This window comes from Bombina bombina, chromosome 3 (genome assembly GCF_027579735.1).
Source record: "Bombina bombina isolate aBomBom1 chromosome 3, aBomBom1.pri, whole genome shotgun sequence".
Lineage (NCBI taxonomy): Eukaryota > Metazoa > Chordata > Amphibia > Anura > Bombinatoridae > Bombina > Bombina bombina.
The window spans coordinates 782512797-782537758 of record NC_069501.1 but is presented as its reverse complement, the minus strand read 5'-3'; the positions used below and the strand labels follow the sequence as shown (position 1 = coordinate 782537758).

Here is a 24962-nt window from a genome sequence, read left to right as displayed (position 1 = left end):
TGGCGGTTTAGGGGTTAAACACTTTATTTATTTGCAGCGGGGTCCGGGAGTGGCAGGATAGGGGTTAATAATTTTATGTAGGTGGCGGCGGTATAGGGGGCGGAAGGTTAGGGGTTAATACGTATAATGTAGGTGGCGTGGCTCCGTGAGTGGTGGTTTAGGGGTTAATACATTTATTAGAGTTGCAGTGGGCTCTGGGAGCGGCGGTTTAGGGGTTAATAACTTTATTTAGGTTCGGCGGGGTCCGGGAGCGGCGGTATAGGGGGTAAACAGTATAGTATAGTGTGGGTGTTTAGTGACAGGGTACCAAGAAAGCTGAAAAAAAGCCGAAGAGCAGCGAGATCGATGACTGTTAGTTAACAAAAGTCTGTTGCTCATCGCACCGTACTTGGTGCGCGGCTTTTTGACAGCTTTTTTGGTAACTTTGGAGAACATATTCAGGTCCGCGGCAGCGATGTTAGGCGATCTTAGGACACCGTATTGGTGCCGTCGAATGCAAGAAAGACGACGGCTTGATAAGTAGATGCCCATGTCAGCATTCCAATATTTGAGCCACAAAGCTCATAGATTTTACATTAATATTGATGATATCAAAAATAGCATCACAGATAAAATGATTAGCATGTTGAAGAAAGTGAACAATGCTAGACAAATCAGAATCTGTTTCCTGTTGCGCTAAGCTTTTCAACCAAAAAGTTGATACAGCTGCAACATCAGCCATGGATATAGCAGGTCTAAGAATGTAGCCAGAAAATAAATAAGCTTTCCTTAGATAAGATACAAGTTTCATATCTAAAGGATCCTTAAAAGAAGTACTATCTTCCATAGGAATAGTAGCACGTTTGGCAAGAGTAGAAATAGCCCCATCAACTTAAAATCCAATCTAACTGCTGGCAAAGGATACAAATTTTTAAACCTAGAAGAAGGAATAAAAGAAGTACCAGGCCTATTCCATTCCTTTGAAATCATATCAGAAATAACATCAGGAACTGGAAAAACCACTGGAGTAACCACAGGAGGTTTATAAACAGAATTTAAACGTTTACTAATTTTAGTATCAAGAGGACTAGTTTCCTCAATATCCAAAGTAATCAACACCTGTTTTAACAAGGAACAAATATACTCCATATAAAAGAGATAAGTAGATTTGTCAGTGTCAATATCTGAGGTATCTTCTGAACCAGATAGACCCTCATCAGAGGAGGATAATTCAGTATGTTGTCGGTCATTTGAAATTTTATCAACTTTATGAGAAGTTTAAAAAGACCTTTTACATTTATTAGAAGGCAGAATAGCAGACAAAGCCTTCTGAATCGCATCAGCAATAAAATCTTTTATATTCACAGGGATATCATGTACATTAGATGTTGAAGGAACAACAGGCATTGTACTAGTACTGATGGATACATTATCTGCATGTAAAAGCTTATCATGACAACTGATACATACTACAGCTGGAGATATAATCTCCGGTAACTTACAACACATAAACTTAGCTTTGGTAGAACTGTTATCAGGCAGCAGGGTTCCAACAGTGGTTTCTGAGACAGGATCAGATTGAGACATCTTGCAAATGTAAGCGAAAAAACAACAACATATAAAGCAAAATTATCCATTTTCTTATATGGCAGTTTCAGGAATGGGAAAAAATGCAAACAGCTTAGCCCTCTGAGCATTAAAAAGGCAAGAGGCATATAGGAAGTGGAGTTTAAATAATTAAATTATTTGGCGCCAAGTATGAAGCACAACGCAAAATGAAAATTGTTTGGCGCTAACAACATCCGGAAATGACGCAACTCGCGTAATGGCAGATGCAACCTTGTGCAAGGAAACCTGGTGTCAACTAAGACGCCGGAAATGATGAATTTGCGTCACCGAACGTACCTTCGTGCCAAAAAAATTCTCGCGCCATAATAAATAAATAGCAGCATTTTGCGACCTCACAAGCCTAATTATGCCCGCGAAAATTAATGAAAAAGTAGTCGATTTGAAGAAAAGACTATACCCCAGGTAAGAAAAAGTAGCTTCCTAAATATGTTTCCCAATTTTGAAACTGATAGTCTGCAAAGGAAATATACATAAACCTGACTCATGGCAAATATAAGTACAATACATATATTTAAAATTTATATTAATACATAAAGTGCCAAACTATAACTGAGAGTGCCTTAAGTAATGAAAACATACTTACCGAAAGACACCCATCCACATATAGCAGATCGCCAAACCAGTACTTAAACAGTATCAGTAGAGGTAATGGAATATGAGAGTATATCGTCGATTCTGAAAAGGGAGGTAGGAGATTAATCTCTACGACCGATAACAGAGAACCTTTGAAAATATTTCCTGTGAGGAAAACCATACTCTCTTCACATCCCTCTGACAAACACTGTACTCTTAGAGGAATCTGGCTTCAAAATGCTGAGAAGCGCATATCACAGAAGAAAATCAAGCACAAACTTACTTCACCACCTCCATAGGGAGGCACAGTTTGTAAAGCTGAATTGTGGGTGTGGTGAGGGGTGTATTTATAGGCATTTTGAGATTTAAACAATAACAATTCTGGAGTAAACTGTCCCTTTAAGTGTACTTTTCTTCAATATGTCCATCGTCTATCATTTTTCTTGCTCCTCATCTTAAAGGGACAGTAAACCTACGAAATAATGTGCAGAATGATATAACATTAGCTTAGCGCCAACTTTATAAATCAAAGGATTGCAGAGATATTTTATTCCAAAATTAAATTTTCCTGTACTCCGCTCTTGGCTCTACTGAGTGGATCTTTTTTAATAAGGGCTTTGCAGGCATGCTGCCTAGTCACAGCACACCCGATCATGTCATTAAACCGAATGTAGCTCGCTCCTGCTCTAGTCTGGTTGCAGGAGCAAGCTATATTCAGTTTAATGGCACAATCGGGCACTCTAGTTAAGCCAGGAGCGGAGTTCAGGAAAATTTAAATTTCGGAATAAAATATCTCTGAAATTCTTTGATTTATACAGTTGCGCTAAGCTAATGTTATATAATTATGCACTATGTGCAGAATCATATAACATTATTTTGTAGGTTTACTGTCCCTTTCATTTCATTTCTGTAAAGAAAATGGTCATTGAACACATATCCCTTAAATGTTTCATTTGGTTCCCAGTTTCAGCAAATGTCTTGATATAGTAGTTACCTTGTAAACGCTTTACATTCAGATGATTACAAAAAAACTTGGTGTGCTAAACATATCACTTCATTATATTCTGCTGTATACTACTATCCCAATATTAATTTATATAGACATAAAAAATTAAATGCCAGGGTAAATCCTAGAATCTTCTTGTTGCTATATTTTCCAGGCAATCACCACTGGAGGAGTAACCTACAAAGATCAGCCGTGGCACAAGGAGTGCTTTATTTGTACTGGGTGCAAGAAACCATTGTCTGGACAGCGCTTCACCTCACGTGATGAATTTGCCTATTGCCTGAATTGTTTTTGCAACCTATATGCTAAGAAATGTGCTGGCTGCACCAACCCTATAAGCGGTAGATATTCCTTGTTATTAGATTTGTATCTATAACTTTTAACTGTGTGCTCCAAGAATATACAATGGATGACTTAGGACTAGGTTACAAGTGTTGTGCTAACTGTTGCATAAGTGCAGTATCAGATTTTTGCATGTGGCGGAAATAGCGCATGTTTTACAAGTTGAAAGTAAACGTGATTGTGGGTTAGCATGACTGAAAACCTAGCGTAAAGTGTTGTGCTTTAAAAAACACAACATAAATACATTGAAAATTACAGTTACATTCATATAAACACTATCTGACAAACATTAGTCACATAAATATTAATAAAAAAAGTTATAATGGTTAAAAAGGTATCTTGTATATCACAAGGGGTTTGACTCCAAGGGGCTATATTGCATATATGCATACATATACATATGTTATGTATGTGTGTATATATATATATATATATATATATATACACACACAGAGAAGCACACTCACAGGAACGAACAACTGGCTTAATACTATTGTTAGCCTGTTCTATGGTGATTTACCACCTGGGTGCAGCTTCTTTTAGCCCAGTAATGCTTTTCACCGAGAAGAACTTTCCTGGGGTATATCAGTCTGATCCCGCCTATTTCGGTCAGTCCAGCGCCGAAATACCAGGCAATTCCTCTCTGAGCAAGGAACACAGCAACCCCAGACGATCATTTCGGCCTTCATTGGGCCTCGTCAGTGAGGTGTAGCCATATTCCTCTAAGCACACTGAGCAAGGAGTCCACGTCTGGTTTCCCCTTTTTCCCATAGAGAGACTAAATACACACAGAGAGAAGCACACTCACAGGAACGAACAACTGGCTCAATACTATTGTTAGCCTGTTCTATGGCGATTTACCACCTGGGTGCAGATTCTTTTAGCCCAGTAATGCTTTTCACAGAGAAGAACTTTCCTGTAGTATATCAGTCTAATCCCGGTCAATTACGGTCAGTCCAGCGCTGAAATACCAGGCAATTCCTCTCTGAGCAAGGAACACAGCTGTTACAAACTGCTATTTGTAACTGGCCCTTTAAATGGAAAATTGCCCTGCTTCCCTGGATTTTGGAGAAGCCTATTTGCCAGCCTCCTTCCTCATGACTATGGCCCCTGGAAGATTGTGCCCCTGAAAACCTATTAACTTTTATTGGGTGTGTATGGCCCTTTAAGAACCGTCTGGGGACATATTGTGACTTTGGTGAACAATGCCCCTTTAAGACTATGACCTGTGAAATGACTTGTCCCTGGCTTTCTCCCACTTGGTTCAGTGGATAGGGCTTGCTGAACCAAGTGCCACACAGGCAGAGTGTCCCACAGAGGGGGAGCACTATTGCAAAGGCATTGGTTTTCATTGTGTGCCATTAAGAGTTAATTTTGTTCAATTCTAAATACAAGTTGCTGGGATCAGCTCTAATTAAGTTTAGGGATAAACCTTCCCATTGTCTAATCAGACTGCTAGTGATAAGGTGGACTGCATTGTTTTATTGTGTGTAAAATGTTATCTGCTGAAGAAATGTAATTCTACTATGGCCTGTAAAAGGGCGTTGTCTCTATCTAAATGTATCAAATGTGTGATTGGGGATTTTATGCCTCCCCCTGAGAGTGTCTTTTTTGCATGTAACCTCAATAAAAACCAGGCTGTGTGTTCCAGCACATCAGACCTATTTTGACCCTCTAACTTGCAGCTTTGACTCATGTTTGTAGGGGACAGCTATAATCGCTACAGGGATTGCTATGTTTTTCATACTCCCTTAGCTACAGGGATTGCTACAGAAGGAAGAGGTTCACCTACTGGAGCCTGGTCGTAGGTCCAGGGCACAGAGCAGACGGCGAGATACTAGCCCAGCAGCGGTGGTTAATAGAGTCTGCATTACTTATGGTGGCTACGCAGCAGTTATAGTGTCTACGGTGCTGCTGATCCTTTAGGGAGCGCTAGGAGCATCTTTTTCTACGGTCCAACTTCCAGCCAGCCTGGAGGCAACCGTAACATTTGGCGGCAGCGGTGGGATGGCGTCCTAGCGCAAGGAGCAGCACCCCAACAGTACTGGTATCGTAGGAGAGTTATTGAGGGCAACGCTAGCCACTGCGCAGCGTCCCTACCTACAGCAGCATGGAACTGACAAGATACTGGTCAGAACCCTGTGAAGAGCACCTCAACCGGATCCGTCACTATGAGTGCGCGGATTTCGTTCCAGAGGTAAAGAGGCGGCTAGTCCGATATGGTCCAGACCCTGCGCAGGAGGTAGTCAGTCGCATCATCCGGGAATTGGATATGGAGAACAAAGCGGCACGAGCCTTTGAGCGCCAACTGTGGAGTTTGAGGGTATGGACACCTGGTCTCCAGTGAGAAAGTGAGTTACAGGGAGCGGAGAGCAACGACCTCCCTCCCCAGCGGCAGCCGTAGTTACAGGGAGAGGAGAGCAGCGACCTCCCTCCCCAGCGGCAGTATACCGTGCAGAGGGAAGAGACAACCAGTATCAAATGTGTGATTGGGGATTTTATGCCTCCCCCTGAGAGTGTATTTTTTGCATGTAACCTCAATAAAAACCAGGCTGTGTGTTCCAGCACATCAGACCTATTTTGACCCTCTAACTTGCAGCTTTGACTCATGTTTGTAGGGGACAGCTATAATCGCTAAAGGGATTGCTATGTTTTTCATACTCCCTTAGCTACAGGGATTGCTACAGAAGGAAGAGGTTCACCTACTGGAGCCTGGTCGTAGGTCCAGGGCGCAGAGCAGACGGCGAGATACCAGGCCCAGCAGCGGTGGTTAATAGAGTCTGCATTACTTATGGTGGCTACGCAGCAGTTATAGTGTCTACGGTGCTGCTGATCCTTTGGGGAGCGCTAGGAGCATCCTTTTCTACGGTCCAACTTCCAGCCAGCCTGGAGGCAACCGTAACAACAGCAACCCCAGATGATCATTTTGGCCTTCATTGGGCCTCGTCAGTGAGGTGTAGCCATATTCCTCTAAGCACACTGAGCAAGGAGTCCACGTCTGGTTTCCCCTTTTTCCCATAGGGAGAGTAAATACACCATAGAACAGGCTAACAATAGTATTGAGCCAGTTGTTATTTCCTGTGAGTGTGCTTCTCTGTGTGTGTGTGTGTGTGTGTATATATATATATATATATATACATACATATTTCAATTTTTTTATCGTATATATATATATATATATACCTATATATATATATATATATATATATACACACACCTATATATCCCTATAGATATATAGGTATAAATATATACATATATATATATATATATATATATATACCTATATTTCCCTATAGATATATAGGTATAAATAACATAATTTATGTAAGAACTTACCTGATAAATTCATTTCTTTCATATTAGCAAGAGTCCATGAGCTAGTGACGTATGGGATATACATTCCTACCAGGAGGGGCAAAGTTTCCCAAACCTTAAAATGCCTATAAATACACCCCTCACCACACCCACAAATCAGTTTAACGAATAGCCAAGAAGTGGGGTGATAAGAAAAAAGTGCGAAAGCATATAAAATAAGGAATTGGAATAATTGTGCTTTATACAAAAAAATCATAACCACCACAAAAAGTGTGGGCCTCATGGACTCTTGCTAATATGAAAGAAATGAATTTATCAGGTAAGTTCTTACATAAATTATGTTTTCTTTCATGTAATTAGCAAGAGTCCATGAGCTAGTGACGTATGGGATAATGACTACCCAAGATGTGGATCTTTCCACGCAAGAGTCACTAGAGAGGGAGGGATAAAATAAAGACAGCCAATTCCTGCTGAAAAAAATCCACACCCAAAATAAAGTTTAATGAAAACATAAGCAGAAGATTCAAACTGAAACCGCTGCCTGAAGTACTTTTCTACCAAAAACTGCTTCAGAAGAAGAAAACACATCAAAATGGTAGAATTTAGTAAAAGTATGCAAAGAGGACCAAGTTGCTGCTTTGCAAATCTGATCAACCGAAGCTTCATTCCTAAACGCCCAGGAAGTAGAAACTGACCTAGTAGAATGAGCTGTAATCCTTTGAGGCGGAGTTTTACCCGACTCGACATAGGCATGATGAATTAAAGATTTCAACCAAGATGCCAAAGAAATGGCAGAAGCTTTTTGGCTTTTTCTAGAACCAGAAAAGATGAAAAATAGACTAGAAGTCTTTCGGAAAGACTTAGTAGCTTCAACATAATAATAGAAAGCTCTAACAACATCCAAAGAATGCAATGATTTCTCCTTAGAATTCTTAGGATTAGGACATAATGAAGGAACCACAATTTCTCTACTAATGTTGTTAGAATACACAACCTTAGGAAAAAATTCAAAAGAAGTTCGCAACACCGCCTTATCCTGATGAAAAATCAGAAAAGGAGACTCACAAGAAAGAGCAGATAATTCAGAGACTCTTCTGGCAGAAGAGATGGCCAAAAGAAACAAAACTTTCCAAGAAAGAAGTTTAATGTCCAAATGAATGCATGGGTTCAAAAGGAGGGGCTAGAAGAGCCCCCAGAACCAAATTCAAACTCCAAGGAGGAGAAATTGACTGAATGAAAGGTTTTATACAAACCAAGTCTTGTACAAAACAATGAATATCAGGAATATTAGCAATCTTTCTGTGAAAAAGAACAGAAAGGGCAGAGATTTGTCCTGTCAAGGAACTTGCGGACAAACCTTTATCTAAACCATCCTGAAGAAACTGTAAAAAATAATCTCGGAATTCTTAAAGAATGCAAGGAAAAATGATGAGAAGACACTAAGAAATATAAGTCTTCCAGACTCTATAATATATCTCTCTAGATACAGATTTACGAGCCTGTAACATAGTATTAATCACAGAATCAAGCGTTCAATCTCCATACCCTTAAATTTAAAGATTTGAGATCCTGATGGAAAAAAGGACCTTGCGACAAAAGGTCTGGTCTTAACGGAAGAGCCCACGGTTGGCAAGAGGCCATCCGAAAAAGAATCTGTCCATGCTGGAGCTACCAGCAGAACAAACGAGCATTCCTTCAGAATCTTGGAGATTACTCTTGGAAGAAGAACTAGAGGCGGAGAGATATAGGCAGGATGATACTTCCAAGGAAGTGATAATGCATTCACTGCCTCCGCCTGAGGATCCCGGGGTCTGAACAGATACCTGGGAAGTTTCTTGTTTAGATGAGAAACCATCAGATCTATTTCTGGAAGTTCCCACATTTGAACAATCTGAAGAAATACCTCTGGGTGAAGAGACCATTCGCCCGGATACAACGTTTGACGACTGAGATAATCCGCTTCCTAATTGTCTATACCTGGGAAATGAACCGCAGAGATTAGACAGGAGCTGGATTCCGCCCAAACCAGAATTCGAGATACTTCTTTCATAGCCAGAGGACTGTGAGTCCCTCCTTGATGATTGATGTATGCCACAGTTGTGACATTGTCTGTCTGAAAACAAATGAACGACTCTCTCTTCAGAAGAGGCCAAGACTGAAGAGCTCTGAAAATTGCACGGAGTTCCAAAATATTGATCGGTAATCTCACCTCCTGAGATTCCCAAACCCCTTGTGCCGTCAGAGACCCCCACACAGCTCCCCAACCTGTAAGACTTGCATCTGTTGAAATTACAGTCCAGGTCGGAAGAACAAAAGAAGCCCCCTGAACTAAACGATGGTGATCTGTCCACCACGTCAGAGAGTGTCGTACAATCGGTTTTAAAGATATTAATTGAGATATCTTTGTGTAATCCCTGCACCATTGGTTCAGCATACAGAGCTGAAGAGGTCGCATGTGAAAATGAGCAAAGGAGATCGCGTCCGATGCAGCAGTCATAAGACCTAAAATTTCCATGCATAAGGCTACCAAAGGGAATGATTGTGACTGAAGGTTTTGACAAGCTGATATCAATGTTAGACTTCTCTTGTCTGACAAAGACAGAGTCATAGACACTGAATCTACCTGGAAACCTAAAAAGGTTACCCTTGTCTGAGGAATCAATGAACTTTTTGGTAAATTGATCCTCCAACCATGATCTTGAAGAAGCAACACAAGTCGATTCGTATGAGATTCTGTTAAATGTGAAGACTGAGCAAGTACCAAGATATCGTCCAAATAAGGAAATACCAATACCCTGTTCTCTGAATACAGACAGAAGGGCACAGAGAACCTTTGTAAAAATTCTTGGAGATGATGCTAAGCCAAACGGTAGAGCCACAAAACTGGTAATGCTTGTCTTAAATAGAGAATCTCAGAAACTAAAAGTGATCTGGATGAATCGGAATATGCAGATATGCATCCTGTAAATCTATTGTAGACATATAATGCCCTTGCTGAACAAAAGGCAGGATAGTCCTTACAGCTACCATCTTGAATGTTGGTATCCTTACATAACGATTCAATATTGATAGATCCGGAACTGGTCTGAAGGAATTGACCTTCTTTGGTACAATGAAGAGATAGAATAAAACCCCAGCCCCTGTTCCAGAACTGGAACTGGCATAATTACTCCAGCCAACTCTAGATCTGAAACACATTTCAGAAATGCTTGAGCCTTTGCTGGGTTTACTGGGACACGGGAAAGAAAAAAATCTCTTTGCAGGAGGCCTTAACTTGAAGCCAATTCTGTACCCTTCTGAAACAATATTCTGAAACCAGAGATTGTGAATGGAATTGATCCAAATTTCTTTGAAAAGAACGTAAACTGCCCCATACCAGCTGAGCTGGAATGAGGGCCGCACCTTCATGGGGACTTAGGAGCTGGCTTTGGGTTTCTATAAGGCTTGGATATATTCCAAAGTGAAGAAGGTTTCCAAACTGATACCGCTCCTGAGGATGAAGGATCAGGCTTTTGTTCCTTGTTGTGATGAAAGGAACGAAAACAATTATTAGACCTAAATTTACCTCAGATTTTTTATCCTGTGGTAAAAAAGTTCCCTTCCTTCCAGTAACAGTTGAGATAAAAGAATCCAACTGAGAACCGAATAATTTATTACCCTGGAAAGAAAGGGATAGCAAAGTTGACTTAGAAGACATATCAGCATTCCAAGTTTTAAGCCATAAAGCTCTTCTAGCTAAAATAGTTAGAGACATATACCTGACATCAATTCTAATGATATCAAAGATGGCATCACAAATAAAATAATTAGCATGTTATAGAATAATAATGCTATGAGAATTATGATCTGTTACTTGTTGCGCTAAAGCTTCTAACCAAAAAGTTGAAGCTGCAGCAACATCCGCTAAAAATATAGAAAGGAGTAGAGACAGCCCCATTAACCTTAGGGATTTTGTCCCAAACTCTAATCTGTCAGATGGCACAGGATATAATTGCTTAAAACGTTTTAAAAGGAGTAAATGAATTACCCAAATTATTCCATTCCCTGGAAATTACTTCAGAAATAGCATCAGGGACAGGAAACACTTCTGGAATAACTACAGGAGATTTAAAAACCTTATTTAAACGTTTAGTTTTAGTATCAAGAGGACCAGAATCCTCTATTTCTAATGCAATTAGTACTTCTTTAAATAAAGAACGAATAAATTCCATCTTGAACAAATACAAAGATTTATCAGCATCAACCTCTGAGACAGAAACCTCTGAACCAGAAGAACCATTATCAGTATCAGAATGATGATGTTCATTTAAAAATTCATCTGAAAAAAGAGAAGTTTTAAAAGACTTTTATGTATACTAGAACGAGAAATAACAGACATAGCCTTCTTAATGGATTTAGAAACAAAATCTCTTATGTTATCAGGAACAGTATTAGATGTTGACGGAACAGCAACAGGTAATGTAACAGTACTAAAGGAAATTTTATCTGCATTAACAAGTTTGTCATAACATTTAATACAAACAACAGCTGAAGGAACAGATACCAAAAGTGATACACTTAGCTTTGGTAGCTCCAGCACCAGGCAGCGATTTTCCTGAAGTATCTTCTGACTCAGTTGCAACGTGGAACATCTTGCGATATGTAATAGAAAAACCAACATATAAAGCAAAATTGATCAAATTCCTTAAATGACAGTTTCAGGAATGGGAAAAAAATGCCAGTGAACAAGCTTCTAGCAACCAGAAGCAATAAATAATGAGACTTAAATAATGTGGAGACAAAAGTGACGCCCATATTTTTTTAGCGCCAAATAAGACGCCCACATTATTTGTCGCCTAAATGCTTTTGGCGCCAAAAATGATGCCACATCCGGAACGCCGACACTTTTGACGCAAAAGAACGTCAAAAATGACGCAACTTCCGGCGACACGTATGACGCCGGAAACAGAAAAAATGTTTGCGCCAAAAAAGTCCGCGCCAAGAATGACGCAATAAAATGAAGCATTTTCAGCCCCCGCGAGCCTAACAGCCCACAGGGAAAAAGTCAAATTTTTTAAGGTAAGAAAAAATGATTGATTCAAATGCATTATCCCAAATATGAAACTGACTGTCTGAAAATAAGGAATGTTGAACATCCTGAGTCAAGGCAAATAAATGTTTGAATACATATATTTAGAACTTTATAAAAAAGTGCCCAACCATAGCTTAGAGTGTCACAGAAAATAAGACTTACTTACCCCAGGACACTACATGTTTGTAGAAAGCCAAACCAGTACTGAAACGAAAATCAGCAGAGGTAATGGTATATATAAGAGTATATCGTCGATCTGAAAAGGGAGGTAAGAGATGAATCTCTATGACCGATAACAGAGAACCTATGAAATAGACCCCGTAGATGGAGATCACTGCATTCAATAGGCAATACTCTCCTCACATCCCTCTGACATTCACTGCACGCTGAGAGGAAAACCGGGCTCCAACCTGCTGCGGAGCGCATATCAACGTAGAATCTAGCACAAACTTACTTCACCACCTCCATAGGAGGCAAAGTTTGTAAAACTGATTTGTGGGTGTGGTGAGGGGTGTATTTATAGGCATTTTAAGGTTTGGGAAACTTTGCCCCTCCTGGTAGGAATGTATATCCCATACGTCACTAGCTCATGGACTCTTGCTAATTACATGAAAGAAATCTATTTTACATTAACAATATTCAGATATATATAAAAATATATATTTAATAATAAAATGAAAATAATTTCTATGTAAAGAACATAAGAATGTAAAGTATGCGTTACATGCTTTGTGTTTTGTGCTTTTGGTCTAAGGTGGTGTCGGGTTAGCACATAGTTGGGTTAATCCATAGAATATATATAAATGTTTTACAGTATGTATAATAAAAATTTAACTTTTTTTCTTAAATATATATTTCAATATAAAGTATATGTGATAATTTTAATGTAAAATAGATATCTTTACCCATATATCAATAGGAATAGATATATAGGTATACATACATATATAGATAGATAGATAGATAGATAGATAGATAGATATAGTGATAGATATAGAGATAGATAGATAGATAGATAGATAGATAGATAGATAGATAGATAGATGTAGATATTTATATAAATATATTTACAATTAAAATTCAAATTTTCTGCATGTAAAGAACATTGAAATATGAAATATTAATAACTGCTATCTGGTTATTGCAAGGGAGCGTTGAGTTTCACTTGTGCACAAATGTTTTACTTTCAACTTGTAATATGCATGCTACCTGATGCGCCCAAAAAGCTGTAGTTTATGAGAATCAAAATGTAAATGTTAAAATTAAGTATTTTAATGGTACATTGCATACAGGTTCAGCTATCATTCATTTGTAAAAAAACAAACAAAAAACAAGACAAAAGAAAAAACCACAGCTGAAGGTTACTAATCATTTGTTTAGTATGATCAAATGTGACTAAGAAATATGAAAAACATCCCTACTTAGTTACACACAAGCACAGTTTTCTATACATAGTACACATTAAGAGCCATTTTACTGGTGGCGCCTTATTTAGAGCTTTCACTCAAGTGCAAACTTTGCTAGAAGTAATCTTTTTGTGTGCATCGGGTAGCGATAGTTGAAAGTAAAAGGTCTGTGCAAGAGCACAGAAAAAAAAAACTATCACCGGCGCACCAACCCGACATAAGTTATGTATATTTCACATTCCAATGTTCTTCACATACAGAACAATGTGATTTTTATTGTAAATACATATTTCTATTTATATCTATATATCTATTTCTATAGATATAATTGTATAGATATCTGTTTTATATTAACATTACCAGATATGTATAGAAATATATATATATATTTAATAATAAAAATTAAAAAAAACATAGGAATGTATATATGCGCATCAAGCTTCGCGAGTTGTGATTTAGGTCTAACGTGGTGTTGGGTTTTTCCACATGAAGAATTGCTAGCCTTAATGCAAGTTATTGAAATAGTAAATATAAAATGTTAGTAAAATTAAAAATTAATATACATGCTGTAACAAATTCTAAATAATTCATAGAATCTCTCTATCTCTCTTTTTATATATATATATATATATATTACAGTATGTATAATGATTTTTAATCATTTTTATTAATAGTTTATATGTAATATTTCAATAACTCGCATTGAGGTTAGCAATTCTTCATGTGCATTAACCTGACACAGCGTTAGACCTTAATCGCAGTGTTGGGTTAGCGCACATGAAGAATTTCTAATCTTACATTGCATTATTAAAATATGAAATATAAAATATAAAAAAAATTATTATTATTAGAAAATATTATAGATGCTGTAAAACATATATATATATATATATATATATATATATATATATATATATATATATATATATATATATATATATATATGAATACCAAGTGACAGCACTACCTTTCAATCAGTCCTTACATTAAATATGCTCATGCATGGGATAGAGTCTGGTCCCTTACTCTAAACTAATATCAAATAAATAAATCCCAGCATTCGAGTCTTAGAAATTTATGATTTTTATTCTCCAGAAAAAAATATCAAATAATATGCATAGTCTGGAGTACAAATGTTCGTCTACTCTAATTCACACAAACCCCATCCACCATACTAAACCGCTCAATTTAGCTGAATTGCATTCAGACATCATTAAAAAAAAAAAGAAGAAGAAAAAAAGGATAATGCTATATATACTCATATATCTATATATACTACCCCCAAGGCGTCGCAAGGGGGTAATGACTGAAAGATTATTTGGTGCTATATTGGGTTTAGGTCGATACACAGACATTAACTATATATACAATTGTCTGTGATGAATTTTCAGGATATTAGCATATGTAAATATTTTTGTACTGTCCATTTAAGAACTGTTCCTTAATAAATTTTACACACAGAATTCTAATTAAGGTCGATATACTCTCTCCAGAATTATACCTGGGACAATACCTATATAGATACAAGTGTCTACGTTACACTATTGAGATATCAGTATATGTGAATATTGTGTGTACTGCCCCTTTAAAAATAAAAATTGTTCTTTGATAAATTTTGTACACATAATTTCATCTTAATATACTATTGTATCGTAAAAAAATGCACTACATCTTTCGTTATAAGTTTTGCATGTTTGCCCATATAGGCAGAAACCGCTATCATGATACATTTTGGGGTCATTGTTGCAGCTACTTTATAGATACAAATATTTGGGATTTGAAAATGTGACCATCTCTTTAGTGTGTCTCTAGAGACTTGTCCCTTGATAATGTGTATATATTTTGTATAAATAATATACTATTGAATAACCTCTTTTTTGGTCCTTTATAGACACAATATGAGAGAGTTGGAGTGATGTATATCTGGTCAGATTTTTGAATATTCAATCCGGGAGTTAAAGAAATATTTTAACAAGCAATATACTCCTGGATTATGAATATACTATAATGCAGATTAGTATCACTGTCAGGTTAAGTTGTGCATAGTTTGTTTAAAGAGATAGAAAGCATATCACTGTGACATCCGTGGACATAATACGAATCCGCGATTGAGCATAAAGTTGAGAATTTTGAAAAACTGATGATTTTGAAGAGGTGTGGATGGAGGTATCCAATTAGGATTGAGCATTGACCGTTTAATGAGCACCTCCTACAGACACACCTGCATATTCCTTGACAAAGGGCGTAATCCCGAAACGTGCTTCGGAACCTAGAAGCCATCACCTGCACTTATCCTGTGTCGGACGAGTTACAGATTCAGACAGATACAGTTTGGTATGACATTGGGGTATGAGACCGGAGGGGTCTTGAAGGTTTCCATTTCCACACCCGATGGTGGCAAGTCTCACAGTGGCACCCGATAGTAAGAGAGTCAAGACTCAGGTAACACTGCTACACGTCTGTTACTGTGTATAACTGCTGGAATAAGAGTTAAAGCTACGATATGTACTATGAGTGAAGATGCATTAACAGGTCAAATTAAGGACAATGAGAGCCGATTATACAGTGTTGGGTACTATGTGCACTGTGAGTGAAGTTTTATGGTGTGAGGTTGGAATGTCAATCTAATAATATTACCTCTGTCATAACCGACTGAGATCTATATAAGTAATCTGATACTGTGGACAAGACACAGCAGCCTATTTTTGGTGTACATGTATACATGCAGCGTATTTATGAACTGTGATAGCGCAATAACTACAGCTGATTATACAGTGTTGGATACTATGTGCACTGTGAGTGAAACCTCTGTTATAATCGACTGAGATCTATACGAGTAAGCTGATACTGTGGAAAAGGCACAGTAACCTTTTTTCATGTATACATGCAGCGCATTTATGAACTGTGACAGCGCAATAACGATTGTAATCTGCATTTACTGATACAAGGACTGCTTGACTATATAGGTTACATTGATTGAAGGGATCATCTAGAAATCTTCAGACGTATGGCACCTTTAAGGCTGAGAGACTATTTCCTTTCTTTTTTCTTGTTACTTTTGCAGGTGGTGCCAGCCATTACCCCCTTGGGACGCCTTGGGGGTAGTATATATAGATATATGAGTATATATATCATTATCCTTTTTTTCTTATTATTTTTTTGAATGATGTGTGAATGCAATTCAGCTAAATTGAGCAGTTTTGCATGGTGGATGGGGTAATTGTGAATTAGAATAGACGAACATTTGTACTCTTCAGACTATGCATATTATTTGATAAAAAAAATTCTGGAGAATAAAAATCATACATTTCTAAGACTCGAATGCTGGGATTTATTTATTTTTATTTTATATATATATACATTCTATGGATTTTTAACATTTTTTTAATAGCATCTATAATCATTTTTAATTATTTTTTTCTTTAATATTTCAATAACGCTATGTAAGATTAGTAAATCTTTATGTGAGTTAACCCAACATAGAGTTATAAATTGCAAACTTCCATACGCGTTACACATATTTTACATTCCTATGTTCTTCACATAATAACAAAAAGTTATTTTTATTATTAAATATATATTTCTCTAGATATCTGATAATGTAAATGTAAAATAGGGATGTCTATACCTATATCTCTATGGGAATAGATATATATGGGTATATATAGAAATATTTATAAATATGTATTTACAATAAAAATTACTTTATCCTGTGAAGAACATTGGAATGCAAAAGGGATGGAAAGGATAAAAATGAAATGTGCATGAGTGCTATTTAGTTTTAAATAGAAGCATTTTTGCAATATACATATTTAGACATGTATATGTATGTATGTTATACAATATAGCCCTTTGCAGTCAAACACCTTGTCACATACCATATACTTTTTAACCCTTATAACTTTTTTTTAATATTTATATGACTAATTTTAATTTACTTGTAATATGTGTGCTATTTCTGACATGCACAAAAAAACATATATTTATGCATGCCACTTGTAATCTAGTCCTAAATTTTATTTGTTGTAAATGTGTTCATATTAAATGGTTAGATTTATCACAGTTCTTTTCTATGAAACTCTATTACTTTAATATCTTAAATTTTCTGTAAATAGGCCCATAGATGAACAGTAGAAATCTTTTAATTCCAGTCTAACAAAAACATTTAATATAATGTAAATCCCAAATTATTATGAAACATAATTTATTTATGTTCAGACCTCTGTAAGTAATGTAATTGTCGTCTTTTATTATTTTAAGATTCTACAGTTTAAAATGAAGTCTATTTTAATTTGTGTGTATATATATATATATATATATATATATATATATATATATATATATATATATATATATATATATATATATAAAGGCCCATATTTATCAAGCTCTGAGCAGGCGGACAGGAATCGCCGGAAATCAACCCGATCGAGTACGATTGGCTGCGAGTCAGCAGGGGGTGGCGTTGCTGCTGGTGCAATGTTAAATGCGGAGAGCGTATTGCTCTCCGCATTTAGCGAGGTCTTGCGGACTTGATCCGCACTGTCGGATCAGGTCCGCAAGACCTTTAATAAATAGGGGCCTTAATGTCAAATGTTGCACGATATAAAACATCACCACATACAGATTACATTAAAATATATCACATAGGATGAGGATGTTTTTAGTTATATAGATGTTTATTTGTATTGCATTAGCAGGCCCAGATCTCTAATCGATGATGTAGACGAGTGCTTACCTATATAAAATGCTGCCTTATGTTGACTTTATGTTTTATATTGTTTTTAATTTTTTAATAATATTTTTATTATATTTATATTGTTTTTATATTTATATTGGAATTTGCAAACAGTGCACTAAGGCATGACTTCGCAATAGTTATGAGTAGTCAGTGAATAGCACTTTGTTATAATTAATGACAAATAATTGTAACCCACGCACTTTTGTCCCACATGTTGAAATTCTGGTGCTTTCATCATAAACAAGAAAAATCAGTTATATAATGTGATTGCTCAAGTATTAAGTACATAATTTGTGCATTATGACTTGATAGCATTCCAGCTTCTAAATGGTTTATGACAAGCTTTTAAATCTTGTTTCTGTACAGGTTAGAAAAAGATTACAAACTCGCAAATTCTCTTGTTAACACCTGTGTGGCTCTCTTGTTTCATAGGACTTGGAGGAACCAAATATATCTCTTTTGAGGAGCGTCAGTGGCACAGTGACTGCTTTAACTGTAAGAAGTGTGCTATTTCCTTGGTGGGCCGTGGCTTCCTTACGGAACGTGATGATGTTCTTTGTCCTGAGTGTGGGAAAGATATATAAAGTTATTGTCAGTCAACCAAACGTGTTTTATCTTTGAAATGTCAACATGTCACTATGACATTTAATGACACAAAATGTTACCGTTTGAAAAGTCATCATATTGTTGCCAGAAACAGCATCACTCAAGTGGTTTAATTACTTTTCTAACGAAAAGTCAACACTAGGGTGGATTTCAGCCGATATGTCATATTATATTATTTTCTTCTTGTATCACAGCACCTCACTGCTTCCTTCTCCCAGCTGTATACGATGATTACTTCTACAAAACTGCATCATTACAACAGTAAGCTACCCTAAAGACTCTTGCTGTGGTGGTGGCATTTCAAATGTGATATGATTTTGTTGACTTTTCAAAAGATACCACCAAATGTTACCAGGTGTGGCAACACCTTTATATCGCTTGAGACTTACATGCATCTTTTTTTTGTTTGTTTTCTGTTTGTTTTGCTCCATTAAACAAGTTTTCTTTATTTGATGCCTCTACAAGTTAACAATTTAACCTCAGATCACAGAATAAATTAAACTGTATACTGAAAAAGAAGCAGAGATAGAACAGTGTGGTTGATTTAATAATAGTTTTTGAGTAATTGCAAAACATATGACAATACAGTGGACTAGACTCACTAGAATAAGCTGCTAAACAGCATTTGAAGGATCTTACAACAACTGCCATCTTATATCACCTCACTAGCTTTGGAGGTGAGGTATTAACAGTGTCGTCTTCCTCTGGTCTCACCAACACCCTGAAATGTTAAAACCATGCTGGTTTATTAAGAAGAGACCAACCACCCAGTGATTTTCTAGCTTAATATCACAACAAATCAGGTCATTGATGATATGGTTTTCTGGAATATACTTCCAAACACAATTAACAGCACACCATAAAGATATATGCTGTAAAATTAGTTTTAGACAATAAACAAGATCTTAGTTCTGTTGTCAGTCTTGGCAACAAGTCGAGTAGATACCAGCAACACTGTAAGTTACTGGAAGCTACTTAGTGACACCACAGTTAATAGCAACATATATTTGGTTCTTTGGGAGCTTAAAACCTCTTTTCGCAAAAGTATCTAAATCCTATTAATGCTATTTGAGTACTGTTATTACCCAACTTTTTAACTGAAAATCTGAGAGAAGAGAAAAAAGAAAATGTTTTAATGCCCTATTAAAATGTGAAGTTTTACACTGACAAGGGGTGAACCTAGACCTGATGTTAAATGTTTATACCAGCGAGGGGGAGCAAAGAAAAAAGCTAGTATTAATGCTCTGTTGTATACAAGTCAGATGGAGAAAAGACTCAGCTGGTGTTAATTATTATGGCAAATAGAAGTGGAAAATGCTCACCTCCTTTGCGTTGGGGTTCTGCAGCCCGAAGCAAATAAATACCCTTCTTTTCTAAATTTGCATGAGAACGTAAAAATCTTGTATTAATAAAATTGTTTGTGATTTAATTTCCTTCTTTTAAAAAATAAAATAAAAAAATATGATCAGTAAAAACATTTCTAACCACTTGTTATCATGTCATCATACTTTGTAGCCCAGACATTATGGTCAATGAAACAGAGAACATTTCCTTACTGAGCCATATACATTAACACTTAAGAAACATGAGCTACGATACTTGACTATTAAAATAAAAAAGAGAGTATTTGGACCTGCAGCCTTCACCATGGGAGTCGACTGTTCTATCTACCTATTTTCAATTCTTGGTACTTATTTAACAGTTTTTTTATTTTCAAATTGCATCACATACCAAATTAGAAATGTTATTCAATTTTCACTCAGGTAAAAGGTGTTTATAAACAATCTATTTATGTAAACTACCTTGTATCATTTATGTTTTAATTATATATAAAAATCAGTTTTAACCACCAGGGCAGGATTAAGATCTATGACAGAATATATAGCTTTTGCATAGGTCAGTATTGTAATTTTCATTTTGCTCCATTTTGTTTTTGAATAGAGGTTTGCTATTTTATGCAATAAAATCATAAGAAAACAATAAGCTTAGCTACTAAATTCAGTAAACTGATGCAATATATAATGTGATAGTCAGACAATCATGCTGGATCCTGGGTTTGCAACACTGAATTAAAAAATTGAAAGTACTGTAGTTTAAATTTTATTTACAGTACTATATATATAGTACAATATATATTTGTTAAAAAAAATCAGATGACAATGTTATTAGATAACAAAAATGTTGTTTTTAAAAAAAAAAAAAAAAAAAATGTCTATAGAAAATATAATCATGGAAGCTCTCATATCAAAGAAGAATTTTTTTTATTGCATGATTTAGAAAATTGTGGTAAGTGCAAAATATGAAAATGGCACTGTGTCAGTATTATATTATATGGAATATCATTGCACTATATTGTATGTATTCATAAAATAGAAAAAATAATAAAAAATATTTTAACCTTGTATATTTTTTTGTGAGATTGTATTATTACACAAAGCATCCCTTAGTTCAGAAAGTGGACCTTAAAGGGACAGTGCAGTCAAAATTAAACTTTCATGATTCCAATAGGACATGCAATTTTATACAACTTTCCACTTTAGTTTTATCATCAAATTTGCTTTGCTCTCTTGCTATTCTTTGTGGAAAGCTCATATGCTATATTCTAAGCCGTTGAACTGAAAGTTTTTAGCAGCTACACAGTGCTAGTTCATGTGTGGCATATAGATAACATTGTGCTCACTCCCGTTGAGTTATTTAAGAGTCAGCACTGATTGGCTAAAATGCAAGTTTGTCAAAAGAACTGAAATAAGGGGGCAGTCTGCAGAGGCTTAGATACAAGGTAATCACAGAGGTAAAAAGTGTAGTAATATATTAGTGACACTGTTGGTTATGTAAAACTGGGGAATGGGTAATAAAGGGATTGTCTATCTTTGTTAACAATAAAAATTCTGGTGTAGCCTGTCCCTTTAATGAACTCAATTTATTTTGGCTTAAAAGGACATTAAAGTGCCCTTGCCATTGTAAAAACTGTGTATGACCCATGCTTCATAAAAAGCCAAAAAGCTAATTCTCTAAAGTGCAAATGCTACACACTAAATATCTGGTTTATGACAGTATTTTGAAAACACAAGCTACAATGCACGCTAACTTCTGGACTTGTGATTGCACTAACTTCTTTTCCCCATAGACTTCAATGGAGAGCGTTGAAGAACAAAAACCTAACACTTATTGCTCATGCGCCAATCTGACAGGAGTTAGTAATATTTCACATTCAAATGTTCTTCACATAAAGGAAATATTTTTTTTTAATACATATTTCTAAATATGTATATATATATATATATATATATATATATATATATATATATATATATATATATATATATATATATATAAAAAAGTCCCAAGAACAGATCAGCACATCAAACGGTTATACAGCAGCCAGGGTGCACTTAAATCAAAGTCCATAAATCCAAAAGCAAAAAAGGCACTCACTGTTCATAATAAAATATAACTTTTAATAAGCCAAGTATAAAACGACATAACGTTTCGGTGTTCACATAACACCTTTGTCAAATGTCAAAAATAGACAACTTAATGCCCAACCACTCACCTATCATACCTTAACACCCATTACCTTAAATACAGTTTCACTTGGCGCTCCTGTACGCTGTTCTGCACTGTGCGCAATGACGTCATGACGTTGCTGCGTTACGTAACGTGACCACATGATGTTAAGTCGCCCAATCAGGTTGCCATAGCAACCGGTAAACAATACCACCGTGGCTATATCGGGCAATTAAATCCCGTTTCCAAAAATGAATGGGCATAACAGCCCATCAACAACATACTAGGCACTATACATTGGTCTGTAGTTACCAACCACAGCAACCCATATTGCTCACAGTGAAGATCATGCGACAGGGGCGCAAATCATTAAAAAATATTATTATTATAATCCCGTGTAATTACAATTTAAAAAAATGATCAAACATGAATAGCAGGGACATATGAGCGATGCATTGGTCTAATAACGGCAAATCTGCATGGATTGAATCAGAGCCAATCTTACCCACTACTCTTTCTACATTCAAACCCTATTAATTCTTGCCTCCTGGAGCATGATCAGAAACCCGTAAGGACCCACTAGGATGAAAATCCATGTGAATAGTTCTGGGTGACTTAGTATGCATCCATTATTGGTAGGTACTGTTGAAGATTTATTTGTTGTAGAACGGTCCAAAGTCAAGGACAGTATTCAGGCCCCTAGGGACCAGAGTGTCCAGCGTATGGATCCATTTAGTTTCCACTTGTAGCAACCGGTTATCCCTATCACCACCCCTTCTTAATGGTGGTACATGGTCGATTAACATTGACCTCAGGCTTGATAGGCTATGATTACATTCAGCAAAATGCCTGGCGACCGGTTGTTCCGACTCCCCCTTTTTTAGTGCCTCACGTATTGCACAACGGTGGTTAGCCATCCTGTCCCTGAAACTTGTTATGGTTTTACCAATATAAACCAGAGAACATGGACAGACTAACATATAGATGACATATGTACTAGTGCATGTTAGTCTGTGACGGATGGTAAATCGCCTATTCGTGTGCGGATGCTGGAATGTCTGGCCCCTCATCATGGTATTGCAAGTAGTACAATTACCACATGTGTAGCATCCATTCTTGGACGTCTTCAGCCAGTTATCCTTCTGGTAGCATCTGACCGGATCAGTCTTCACCAGTACATCACGCAAATTTTCAGCCCTGCGGTACACCATCCTCGGTGGTTGCATCCTGTTAAAGGGGAGAGTTGGATCCGTTTCCAGGATCGGCCAATTTTTCTGAGCCGATTTCTTAAGTATGTCGCTAGTTGGAGTATAAGTGGTCACGAAATTAAGCCTTTCAGTGTCCATTTTAGGCTTATCATGTCCTTTACACTTGGGGTCTTTTAACAATTCCTCCTTGACTTTTCTGACTGTTCCTTTGTCATAGCCTCTTGCTACTAGCTTTTCTTCCATAATGGTTAGTTGATCAGTCATAGTGGGTACCTCACTATTATTACGAATGACCCGCATCAGCTGAGAGGTGATAATCCCCATTTTCTGATGTCTGGGATGGAAACTCCTTGCTTCTAACAAAGAATTGCGATCGGTTGGCTTCGTATATAGCGAAGTGCCAAATGAGCAACCATCCTCAGACATGATTTTATATATGTTAAGATCCAGGAAATGTATGGTCTCATTACTAAATTCTAACTTGAACCTTATGGGACTGTCCATGGTGTTCAAACATGTCACCCACTCCTGTAGTTCCTCATTGCTGCCCCCCCATACCAGAAGGACATCATCGATGTACCGTGTATAGTATCTGATATGGGGATGAGCAAATGGTCTCATTAGAGTCTGTTCGTACCAGGCCATATATAGATTGGCATATGTGGGTGCCATGTTTGAACCCATGGCCGTCCCTGACACCTGCAAAAAGTATCCATTCTCGAACTTGAAAAAGTTTTTCTCTAAGTACAAGGTAAGTAGTTCGCACAGGAATTCAATGGGAGGACCCTCATAGAGGGGGTTCCCAGTCACCATGGACCTGACAGCCGCCACACCCCCCCCCATGGGGAATAGAGGTGTAGAGGCTGTCCACATCCATGGTAACCAGGATATCACCCTCTTGTAATGTGGTATAGTCCCTTAGGACATTCAACAAACTCGGTGAATCCTGCAAATATGCAGGTGTTCCTTTAACCACCGGTTGAAGGTAGAAGTCTATATAGATGGCCAAATTGGCTTATTAAAAGTTATATTTTATTATGAACAGTGAGTGCCTTTTTTGCTTTTGTATATATATATATATATATACACAGTATCTCACAAAAGTGAGTACACCCCTCACATTTTTGTAAATATTTTATTATATCTTTTCATGTGACAACACTGAAGAAATTATACTTTGCTACAATGTAAAGTAGTGAGTGTATAACCTGTATAACAGTGTAAATTTGCTGTCCCTTCAAAATAACTCAACACACAGCCATTAATGTCTAAACCGTTAGCAACAAAAGTGAGTACACCCCTAAATGGAAATGTCCAAATTGTGCCCAATTAGTCATTTTCCCTCCCCAGTGTCATGTGACTCATTAGTGTTACAAGGTCTCAGGTGTGAATGGGGAGCAAGTGTGTTAAATTTGGTGTTATCGCTCTCACACTCTCTCATACTGGTCACTGGAAGTTCAACATGGCACCTCGTGGCAAAGAACTCTCTGAGGATCTGAAAAAAGGAATTGTTGCTCTACAGAAAGATGGCCTTGGCTATAAGAAGATTGCCAAGACCCTGAAACTGAGCTGCAGC

The 24962-nt window shown here is 36.8% G+C and overlaps 1 protein-coding gene across 1 annotated transcript in view; it reads left to right on the top strand.

Annotated features, from left to right (window-relative positions):
• Positions 1 to 21075, top strand: part of FHL2 (four and a half LIM domains 2) — a 216580-nt gene extending 195505 nt beyond the window's left edge. The window contains exons 5-6 of the mRNA XM_053707668.1: positions 3342 to 3528; positions 18498 to 21075. Coding sequence (XP_053563643.1) covers positions 3342 to 3528; positions 18498 to 18649 — 339 coding nt within the window. The 3' untranslated portion in view covers positions 18650 to 21075. The remainder of the gene's footprint in view (positions 1 to 3341; positions 3529 to 18497) is intronic.
• Positions 21076 to 24962: the final 3887 nt, after the last annotated feature.